A 12,242-nucleotide genomic window follows, 5' to 3' on the forward strand; every position below is an offset into this window, starting at 1 on the left:
TTGTCTGTGCTGCTCCTCAGCCATTGTCATAACTAAGCCATATTTTTCAACTGTAGTGACATCGTAATACAGACACAGACACACACACACAGATTTGTAGCATCTGTGCCAGAATTTTGTATGAACATTTGTATATACTAATACAGAAAATTCACAAATCTTCCAGCAGGCACGTTAACCTCTCACAATGTGAGATTTTGGATTCTTTTGTAAAACTCTCATGACTCTGTATTCTGGAAATGTGTTAATTTTTTTTTCCATCTCCCTCTTGTTTTTCTTTAATGAGAGAGATGTGTGGCTGTAGATTGTCCTTGCTTTCTATACTTTTTTTCTCCCAAGATATGAAATGTGTTCTTGTGTGCAGTGGAAATCACCCCCAACCTGGATTGCAGTTTGTGCAAGGTGACAGTGTGGGCTGTGAAAACTTCTGCGGCTGCTGTCTCCTGTTGGCTGGGTAAATATTAGAAGCTGTGGAAATACATCTGTTGAAGAATGGTGAGCACTCGCGTTGTGCCACTATTGTTTATTTCAGAGAAGGCCGTGATTTAGAAAAGAATTGCAAACCTAAACCTATCCCCATTTGTTGAAAATATGAAATGTTTATTTCAGTGAAAAATATTTCAGTATTTAATTCCTTTAGTGAACTGTGGCCTTCAACACATAGCTGTTTCTTCCGAAAAAATTTATTTATTTGGAGGATTTAAAACTGGGTCTTCAGGAGCTTACCACATTTAATTTTATAGACTGTTAAAACAAAATACAAACAAAATTTTGTCCTTTTCAAAATAATGTATTCAATGCTGAATCCCTTTTTGAATGGAAAAGAATATCTCTGTAGAGATAGATTCCTTCAAAAGCACTGGTCCAAGGTTGTGGAAAGGTTTTATGTGAGAATATTTATATTTTTAACCACATCCTTACACTTCAGATCTCTCTCTGCTTTTTCAAACAATGGATGTGTATTTATAGTGTAAATATTCTCACTGAAGCAAACACAATGTGCTGTGCTACTCACATGTACAATATATAGCATCTCATGTCCACTTAGATTAGAATGCACAGCTTTAACACTGCTCAAAGATGACAGTATATCTATGCGGAAGCATTGGCATCCAGAAGGCACATTTTATAGACAAAAAATAATAGCAAGACTTAATAAGAAGAAAAGAAATACAAACTGCTTCCCCTAATTTTTAGTTGTCTGGAATTTGAAGCTTTTTCTCCCGTTTCCACCTTGCATTTGCCTCAGTCTGTCCATGCCCAGAGAAGGAAGAGAAAAGCTCATGCTATGTTCTGTAATTTCTTCTGCTTTGGATATAGTTTTTGTTGAGGAGGATCACTGCTTATGTCTGCTCTTGATATTTGTGTGGGTTTTGGGACATGTGTAAACCAGCAACATCTTTGCAGATGCAGGAGTATCTGGAGAAGATTGCTGAGAGCTGCTCAGTCACAGAGATATATGCTGTCTGAAATCTGTCTGTTGATCTACCTAGCATAGTTTTGAGGGAGAATCTGAATGTCTCGTGCTTTTATTTAAGGTAGAATAATATTACTTGTCTCTGCAAGTAATAATAGTAGGAATACTTTTGCTATATTTAAAATTCTGAAATATACTTGTCAAATTTCTGTGAGAATTTTAGTAAAACATACATGTTTTTAGAAATTAACATTTTTCATTTTGTTTGCTTCTGTGTTAGCTCTTACAGAAAGCTTTTCAGATAGAGAATTGCACTGACCTTGCAAAATACCATATGTTGAGTGTGCTGCTGTTCATCTCATAAGCATTAGTAGTCTTGAATGAACAGGTATTGTCTGTATTCTATGATAACTAAAGGAGTTAAATAAAGTCTTTTTGATTGCAGTGAAAGAAATTAAACATTACAGATAAATTACTCTCTTTTTTGCTAAGAAGCATTATTTCTTTGTGTGATTTCAGGTAACTGTACAGACATGTGGGTGTGCACATCATGCAAATTCAGGTTCTTATTAGAAGCTGGCTTAAATTCTGAAATCATAGAAAATCACAGTTCTGACCAAATGTACATTCTTAGCTCTTACAGTATATGTTGATAAAGCAGTGAACTCAATTGTGTAATAGTCTCAGCAAAACCTAAGAGCAGGAAAAGTAAGTAAAAGATGGATATTTCACCCTAACAGTTTCTTTTCTTCAGCATTTTAACACAGATATTACATGTAGTTTTAATGGGTTTTTTGTGTGGTTTAGCTCCTTTTTATTTTTTATGGCAAAGTGCAAAAGTATGAGACTAGACAAAACACACCATCATAAATAAATAAAGGAAAATAAAAGATACAGCAGTGGATCATGTAGAGTTTCTAGTTAAGCAGATATTTAAATGGTAATATATAACAATTATAAAAATATATGGTTTTGCAATTTAGGATTAAGTAAAGAGATGTAAGCAGGTAATTCACATGGACTCTTACAAAATGCTGTATCAACTATAGAAACATCCAGCATCTTGCAACAGCTTTTTACGTCTAGTTATTAAAAATATTGGATTGTGAAAATTAGAGAAATTTGGCGTGGTTGAACTGAGGTTAGTGAGAGGATAGCTGTTCATAAAAGCTCAGAATGCGTGTCCCCTCAGTTTTCAGCTTGTACTTGGTGACTCTGCTGATCATTATTACATTGGGTTTGGGTGTTGTTGTTTTTTTTGTTTGTTTGTTCGGTTTTTTTGGTTTTGTTTGGGTTTTTGTGTGTGTGTGTGTCGTTTTCTTTTTTTTAATTATTTTAAAATAAAAATGCCAGATGGTAACTGCCCGTTGTTATGCGTTTTAGGTCTCAGAGGGGTTTTTTTCTATTTCAAAGTAATTTCAAAATCAGAAACCATATTCCTCTTTACCTGTTCTTTACTTATCTGAAACTTTATAGTCTTTTGCCTTTAGAAACACCCGCGAACAGGCATGTTGAATGAGAGGGCTAAGAGATCCTAGACTGTAGCTGTGGGAGTGAATTCTGCTTGCATAGCTAGAGTTCAAACTGCGGCAGTACTGCCATGCTTAAATGTGTGCAGAGTGCTTTAACAACAGACAGGGAAGCTGACTGCTACCTTAATTCTTTTACCGTTTCTGCATTTTGTTCTTCATTTTTTAACTAAACTCCTGTTTGAGAATATTTTTTGTCTTGTTTTATAATGTTTTTCTGGCATCTTTCTGGCCTTTGGCTCCAGGATTATTTCTGTGGTGACTTGTTGTGCTTGGTCCTCACCCATCCTTTTAAACATGTTAAAAGCACCTGAGGCTGATGTCTGTGTAAAGAATTGGGCCTGCTTAGCACTTTTTTAAAAACTAAAAGATCAAATTATCTTATGAAAAATGTGACACTTAGAGGACAGGTGAAACATGCAGTGGGCATCTTAAGGTTCAGCACAAGCCCAGTATTAGATGGACTACTTTTCTGTTTCATCTTAGAAGACCAGGCTGAAGTATTTAGGGGCTGCATTAAGACTGAATTACAAAGGTGAATACGTAATGCAGTACTGACTGTAATATTGTTACTTCTCTTAAAAAAAAAAAAAAAGACATTTCATATTACAATGGAAAAAGATTCTTTTTATTTTTCAGAAAAGGCATTTCAGAATATATTAGCAACTGTGTACAAAAACCAGTTCAACTTGTAGTTATGCTCCCCCCAATTGAAGAAGACCTCAGCTTTGTTAACATGATAATACATATTTTCTTCATATCACATAGAAGCAGAAGAGCCTCTTTTCTGCCTTTCTTTCAGTATTGTACAGTGGAAGGACACAGGACACATTTCAGCATCACTTGCTGCAGAGTTCACCTGACAAGGCAGCACTTTTTTATTCAATTACTGAAAATTGTTCACAATCCATGTTTTCTACCTTGACACTCTTACAAATGATCCACATTCCATTAGCATTGTGATTTCTTTAAGCTTCTTTTACAAAACTGGAGGGAAATGTGTACAACTATGTTTCCTGCTTTGCAATGAAAGTATACATTTATCACTTAGGTACATGTAAGCCACTTCTGTGAATTGGGCCCTTGGAGTAAATGTGTTTCGATGTAATGGCCATCTGCTCATGAATATCACATTTGCTAGTTTAACAAATAGTTTGATATAGATAAACACATAGTTTGGTGAGATCATATAGTTTCATGGGTAGGAATGCAGTAGCAAAGTTTTATATTTTCCATATGCCAATAATCAAGCTGCGATGAAGGTCTCAAGGTTTTTGTTTGTTGTTTTCAAAAATTAATCTCCAACATTTACTACTGCTCTCAGATGGACCTAGTACAGGCAGCTGACGTGACACATTTGCTCCGTATAGTTTCATTAGAGTCAGGTGTCAGTGACACAGAAATGGCCCCTGAAGCTGTAGCTAAAGCCAGCTTGCAAGAAAAGACAGAACTGACAAGATGGAGTTGGTCAAGCTAGTGATTCTGAGTGCCTTGGTCTGAGGGGTGTAGGTCAGCTGCAACATATTACACATACATACGTAGTACAGTAAATATAGCTCAGTACCAGGTCATTTTTTAAGCTGATAAAAACTAGTTTAGTAGGCTCTTTGTTTGATTTTGGTTTTTGATATTATGGTATCTGCTGTGGTCCTGGCATGTACTTTACCGCTGAAGTCAAAGTTTATTCTTCAGTGTCACTGATATCAAACTGTAACCGTGACAGAGTATGTGGATTTATAGGAGGAGTGTGTGAGTGATGGCGAGTTTGGTTTCTGGATATATCTTCAAAATTTGTCTTCATGGTTACTGCTTTTAATACAGAAGACAGCAATGTAAAATGTGCGTGTTTGATAACTTTGTCTTGTTTCCCTCCCACCCCCCATCTCCCCTCCTGTATTTTAGCATATGTTCCTGAGGAAGAACTGAAAGCAGCAGAAATAGATGAAGACAGCGTGGAAGATGATGGGCTGTCTCTGGACATCCAGGAGAATGAGTATTTGTGCAATGAAGAAGCGGAGATCAAAGAGGCTCAAAGCTACCAGAACTCCCCAGTCAGCACTGCAACTAATCAGGATGCAGGCTATGGTTCGCCGTTTAGTGAAAACAGCGATCAGCTGGCCCATTTCAAAAGCACTTCCTCTAAAGAAGAGAAAGAGGATCCTCAGTGCACAGACAATGTTTCCTATCCACAGGACAGCTTGGCACAAATAAAAGCTGTGTATGCAAATTTGCTTTCAGAGACTTGCTGGTCCAGTTTAGCTTTGGACTTAAAGAAATCCAATCCAACCACCAGCAACAATGGAATCAGCCAGAATGAAAACACCACCAATACCGACACCAATGCCAACTCCCAGAGTACTAGTACTACCAGTACCAACACTAGCACCAGTACAACTACCAGTAATACTAGTAACAGTAATAATAACAGTGGTGGCTCAGGTTATGACTGGCACCAAGCTGCATTAGCTAAAACTTTGCAGCAGACCTCATCGTATGGACTTCTCCCAGAGCCTAGTCTTTTCAGCACAGTACAGCTTTACCGGCAAAACAATAAACTTTATGGGTCTGTGTTCACCGGTGCTAGCAAGTTCCGATGCAAAGACTGCAGTGCAGCCTATGACACACTGGTGGAGCTAACAGTGCACATGAATGAAACTGGACATTACCGCGATGACAACAGAGATAAAGAAGCTGATAAGACCAAACGGTGGTCAAAGCCTAGAAAACGATCACTTATGGAAATGGAAGGCAAAGAGGATGCCCAAAAAGTGCTGAAGTGCATGTACTGTGGGCATTCGTTTGAGTCTTTGCAAGACCTCAGTGTCCATATGATAAAAACAAAGCATTACCAGAAAGTGCCTCTGAAGGAGCCAGTACCAGCCATCACTAAATTGGTCCCTTCTACCAAAAAGCGAGCACTTCAGGACTTGGCTTCACCTTGTTCACCTGAGCCAACAGGGATCACTGCAGAAGCTTCACTGGGTGAGTCTGCAAAGGATCAGAAAACTGCCAATCCCTATGTGACTCCAAACAACCGCTATGGCTATCAAAATGGTGCTAGCTACACTTGGCAGTTTGAGGCACGCAAAGCCCAAATACTGAAATGCATGGAATGTGGCAGTTCCCACGACACTTTGCAGCAGCTCACTGCTCACATGATGGTCACTGGTCATTTCCTGAAGGTGACCAATTCTGCTTCCAAAAAAGGCAAACAGCTAGTGTTGGACCCTGTGGTGGAGGAGAAGATACAGTCTATACCTCTTCCACCCACCACCCACACAAGGCTACCAGCCTCCAACATTAAAAAGCAGCCTGATTCCCCAGTGGGCTCCACAAACTCGGAGGAAAAGAAAGACCTAGAGAAGGAAAAGGTGGTGGTCACTGAAACAGAAAAAAAGATTAAAGAAGAGAATGAGGACTCGACAGAGAAATTTGAGCCAACAACTTTGTATCAATACCTCAGAGAGGAGGACCTAGATGATAGTCCCAAAGGCGGAATAGACATACTGAAATCCCTGGAGAACACAGTGACAACAGCTATCAGCAAAGCTCAGAATGGAGCCCCTTCCTGGGGAGGGTATCCCAGTATTCATGCAGCTTACCAGCTCCCGGGAACAGTCAAACCCCTTCAGCCTGCAGTGCAGAGTGTTCAAATGCAGCCGTCTTACGCAAGCAGTGTAAAATCACTGTCATCAGAACACAACGCACTCATCCATTCCCCAGGCAATCTCACACCCCCACCTCACAAGAGCAATGTATCTGCTATGGAAGAACTCGTGGAGAAAGTTACAGGTAAAATCAATGTGAAGAAGGAAGAAAAGCCTTTGGAGAAAGAGAAGAGTTCTCCAGTCAAACCTGTGTCACCTGCTGCTAAAGAAAACAAGGACTTCCCAAAAGCAGAAGAAATAAATAACAAACAGCAGCTGAAGAAGGGCTCTGAGTCAGAAGTTCAAAAGGTCAAAAAGGATAGTCCATCAGAAGCACATACGCCAAACGGTACAGAGCCACTTAAAACAAAGGTTGCAAATGGCTGTAACAATTTAGGAATTATCACAGATCATTCACCTGAGCCATCCTTCATTAATCCATTGAGTGCTTTACAGTCCATTATGAATACCCACTTAGGCAAAATTTCTAAGCCAGTAAGCCCCTCTCTGGACCCATTGGCCATGCTGTACAAAATTAGCAACAGCATGTTGGACAAACCCATTTACCCTACCACACCAGTCAAGCAGGCTGATGCTATCGACCGGTATTACTATGAGAACAGCGATCAACCTATTGATTTAACTAAGTCCAAAAACAAGCCTCTTGTTTCCAGTGTGGCTGACTCTGCTTCATCCCCGCTTAGGGAGAGTGCCCTGCTGGATATTTCCGATATGGTGAAGAACCTCACGGGGCGTTTGACACCCAAGTCTTCAACTCCGTCTACTGTGTCAGAGAAGTCTGATGCTGACGGGAGCAGTTTTGAGGAAGCTCTGGATGAACTGTCACCAGTACACAAGAGGAAGGGCAGGCAGTCCAACTGGAACCCTCAGCATCTTCTGATCCTTCAAGCCCAGTTTGCTTCCAGCTTGAGGGAGACCCCAGAAGGCAAATACATTATGTCGGACCTAGGTCCACAAGAGCGGGTACACATCTCTAAGTTTACTGGTCTTTCCATGACCACAATTAGCCACTGGCTGGCCAATGTGAAGTATCAGTTAAGGAGGACAGGGGGAACTAAATTTTTAAAGAACTTGGACACAGGACATCCTGTTTTCTTTTGCAATGATTGTGCCTCTCAGTTCAGGACTGCTTCTACATACGTAAGTCACTTAGAGACACACCTAGGGTTTAGTTTGAAGGATCTGTCAAAGTTGCCACTTAATCAGATTCAAGAACAGCAGAATGTTTCAAAAGTCCTCGCAAACAAGACTTTGGGCTCACTTGGAATTGCCGAGGAGGACTTAGGCTCCACATTCCAATGTAAGCTCTGTAACCGAACTTTTGCAAGCAAGCATGCAGTCAAACTGCACCTTAGTAAAACACATGGCAAGTCCCCAGAGGACCATCTGATCTATGTAACTGAGTTAGAAAAACAATAGCGTCCAGGTAAGCAGCCAGGTATGCAAGTGACCACAGGAACATTGCACTAAACTTCTTCATAGTACTGCACTAGGCCTGACCTGAGCCTCTGAAATCAGTCTTACTTTTGTTGCTGAACTGCCTATCTGGACCTTGGTTTTTCTTACACTTATTTTGTAGTTATATTTATATGCTCTTTGTCTGTGCATGGTTATTTTTTGTTTCTGTTTTTATTTTTTGTGAGTCAAAGTCTGACCTTTATTTTCAACATCTGTCCTTGATGTTAAGCTATCTTTTGTAGAATATAGTGGGAGACACTATTGAGAGACATTAATTTAGCCGTAAAGAAAGACACAAAGAACAATGATAAAGAGACATCCTAAAATTACAAAGTTGCCATGACAATAAAGGTCACAGAACCTGGTAGTGTCAAGTTTTAACCCTCTGAGAACTGTAATAGCATTTCTGTGCCTTTCCCAGTTACTAAATAAGTAAATAAGGAAAAACAAAACAAAACAAAAGGCTTAAAGGCATTTCATTCAAATAAAAGCTGTGTCAGAAGCAGGAGTTTTTTTTTTTTTTTTTTTTAATGAATGAGCTTCTTTTTTTTTTTTTTTTTTTAATGCAGAACTGGTTTGTGAAGATATTGTGCATGCAGTCCTTGGAAGAAGGAGAGCTGTGTAGTACTCGAGGGGTTAGGAAGCCACAACTGTATAAGTTAAATAATAATTAAAAAAAAGCAAACCAAGTTGCCACTATGCCCAAATCCTCTGGATGCTGATAATTGCCACTTTTTGGCAAAAAAAAAGAAAAAAAAAAAGTATGCAAGCTGTTATTTAAAACAAATGTAAAAATGCTTTTTCTTTCCCTTTTTTTTTTTTTTCTTTTTTTTTCTGTAAAATACTGCAGTTTATAGTTATTTACAAATGTTAAGCTTTGGTACAAGCTGACCTTTCTATAGTGTGCTGCATTGGTAAATGAAAACAAAAAAAATGGGGCAAATGTTGGATTCTGTTCCTTGTAAATTGCCAGCATCAGCTTAAAAAAATACATGTTACATATCGTACCATTTTAAACTGTTCAACTTTCTTTGTACCTTCTGGCTGTATGCTTTCTCTTTTAACTTTTTATATTGTCATTTTATATTCAATTTCTGTGTATATAATGTAAAACCACACTTTTTGAATAAAATTTAGTTCCTGCAGCTTGATATAAATAGAGGAATTTTACTGGCACCTGCATCTTTCCAGATGCATGTACGTAAAGGAACTATCTGACAAAAAAAAATAAATAAATAAAAATAAAGCAAGCAATGCACTATGAATTATACATTTTGATGTTTTATCATTAATATTGTACAGTACATTTTGGTTCACACAATTAAATCCACTGTTTTCTCAAGTGTAAAATAAACCCACATGCAGTTCTTGATTTACATACATTGTCATGTCGTCATTATACTGCCTTTGAGGTGTTATTCCAGCTGTAAGAGACATCGTTTATATAATCAACCAGCAAAAAACCTATTTGAAATCATCTCTCGCGATCTGGATGCTGACGTGTTTCGTTCGAAGCCGTAATACCGATAACCTCTTCGAAGAGATTTGCAGTAGGTGCACGTTGTGAAAGGTACAGAACCGGTGGGGCTCCGTCAATTAGTGAGGGGCATTCTGCTCCTCACTGAGGTACAAGAAGGGGCTGCAAAGGTTTCAACCAAGTTAATTTCCCTGTGCTGCATGACTGTACCCATAGCCATTTTCTGTGTGCGTTCAAAGACCGTTTCCTCCCTTCCTTCTCCGACAAAACACCTTTTGATTTCAACAGTAACATAGTCAGAGGCTGTGGCTCCTGCCCCTGCAGTCTGTTGAATGCTGCGGTGCTCGCCTTTCTGGCAGCGGTGAAGACCTCTGAGGCTTTGACACCAGTTTTTACTTACAGTACAAGAAGGCAGACCTGTGTTTCTCTGTACTTTTTAAATATTGCATTTTGAGGTAAGCTGAGTGCTATCATATCAGGAGTTTCCCTTAATCTTTATTTCTGTTCTGTTGAATGCAGATGTCATTTAGAATGTAAAAGAGAGCTGTCAGAGCCTTCACTTCTCTATCTCCTGAGTGCTTTGACAGTTACAGTGTATGAAAGCCTGGGATCTGCTATCCATTACACTTTTTGGAGGGGCTATTAAATATGAGGACCTAGAGGGGTTTGCTTTCACATGGTATTAGTGATACTATTGTGTTATATATACTACTGTGTACGTATATATATTTCTGTTCCTTCTTCTCAATTCTTCTGAAAGTAATTTAAATGTAAGATCTTCACTTCCAAATACAGCATAGTTCGACATTTAATCTTTAGTTACAAGCCCAGAAATATCTGTGCACTGTTGTGTTCTCTGTAAAAGCCTATCAGGTCCAGGTCAGTTGCATTTACACAGTGTTTCTAAGTAGTGCAGGAAAAAGCCATGAGGGTTTTTTAAAACGTCCCTTACTTTCTTCGCTGCTAACTACCTATGTCCTTCAGGGGATCTAGCCATTTAGACATTTCAGTTCAATTACTGGATGATTATGTGCTTTGGACCCAAGGGGTGGTGAGGAAGAAAAACAGTCAGGCCTATGGCCATAACACAGAGTCTTTAAATAATAACCCTTTGAAGTTTTGTTTACTTTACCACAGGCCTGCAAACATGTGATTATAAAATACGCTGTAGTACGTTGCAGTAGTGGGTGAAAAGGTTGAAAGGGAGAAATAATAGCTCTAAAGTGGGTTTGAATTTAATGTAAATCCATTAAACCTGATTTTGAAACTCGGCATGTAAAGTGAGTTCTCAACACCAGGTGACTCCCTCGAGAGGTGTTTATGACATTGCTAAATCCGTTCAGTTCTGATAGCTTCAGAATTGGACAATCACTCATCATCTGTGCCAGTGTCTGAAGAAAGTCCATTTAGAGTAAACCAGGAGCTTCACCTGGTGACTATGCTGATGTAACATTTTCTACGACTGAAATATGAAGTAGATGAAAATTGGAGGGCTCTGATGTTTCACCTGCTTAACAAAATGAAGCACAATGACAGTATGATCTCTATTGTTTGGATTATTTCCATTCTTGTTTTGAGTATTTTACTTCCAAAAAGTTTCCTTTTAAAAAAAAAAAGAAATTGCACAGTTTAAACCAGACTTATTCTTTCTCCCAGAATTGTTTTTTCATGTTTATTTATTCTTTATTTCAATAAGACTGCAACGAAAGTAAGTTTGTTCTATTCTATGAATAACTCCTAAAGCTACTGGATGGAAGAGAGCACATAGCCTTTCAGGGCTGGTCTTAAGAAATGTAAGATCTTTAAAACCCATAGTAGGCTCTGTAAGCCTGTATACCTGTTTTGTGATGTATCCAAAATCCATTGTGTCTGATTCTTTTCAGAGATGTATAAAGCTCCATTTTTTCAGCATTACATTACTGGCGCTCACATGTTTGCGTGTTATTTGTTCTCAGAGCAGAAGATCTTGGTTTGCCTATTTTTCCAGGTTTGATTTCTGCTTTGGTGCACTTTTCTGTATTGCTGTTTTGAAGTGGATGCAAACCACTGCAAATTTGGGAGATCTGTATACTGATGACATTAGTCTTGAATGAAATGACCTTTTTCTTTTTTTTAATAGTATTTAGTGGGTTATTCACTAATGTCTTCTGCAACATAACTTTGTTACAGCTTTCTCTGTATGGTTACACTGGTAATAATGACAACAAATATAATCTGTCCCTGTTGTGGACGACACTAAAATGCCATTGCAGTTAAGTATAAAGGCATAAAAATATACATATTATCTTGTGTTAGACTAATCAAGCACAGTGCTTCAGCTTCTGCCTGAAATTTCCAAAGCCACCTCAAATTTCAGTGTGTGAAATTATTTATTCTTTAAATTTCCAAAGCCACCTCAAATTTCAGTTTGTGAAATTATTTATTCTTTAAATAATGTAGCAGGGGTCCTGATTAGGAGACCTCCAAGGAGAGGCCAATTTCCATGTGGTGTGTTCTTGCAGCTCTGTAGGTGTTGGTCTCCTGGCTGATGCAGTATTGAGTTACTCTCCCAGCATGAAAGTAGCAGGAAGTGGGATTTCACCATCTGTTCACTGAAATTTAAAAGCAGGGTGCTTTTCTGTCCATGGATGAGAACAGAACGCTAATCCAAATTTTCTAGCCAGATACTAATCTAGATAATACGATTCTTCCAA

General features: G+C 38.6%; 1 protein-coding gene across 1 annotated transcript in view; it reads left to right on the plus strand.

Moving 5' to 3' along the window:
- TSHZ1 (teashirt zinc finger homeobox 1) overlaps window positions 1-9,448 on the plus strand; it is a 54,923-nt gene extending 45,475 nt beyond the window's left edge. Inside the window, exons 2-3 of the mRNA XM_050321201.1 lie at window positions 4,849-8,040; window positions 8,642-9,448. Of these exons, the coding sequence (XP_050177158.1) occupies window positions 4,849-8,033 (3,185 nt within the window). The 3' untranslated portion in view covers window positions 8,034-8,040; window positions 8,642-9,448. The remainder of the gene's footprint in view (window positions 1-4,848; window positions 8,041-8,641) is intronic.
- The last annotated feature ends 2,794 nt before the right edge of the window (window positions 9,449-12,242 follow it).

The sequence above is a fragment of the Myiozetetes cayanensis genome, unplaced genomic scaffold (genome assembly GCF_022539395.1).
Source record: "Myiozetetes cayanensis isolate MyiCay16 unplaced genomic scaffold, myiCay2020 scf1, whole genome shotgun sequence".
NCBI classification, from domain to species: Eukaryota; Metazoa; Chordata; class Aves; order Passeriformes; family Tyrannidae; genus Myiozetetes; species Myiozetetes cayanensis.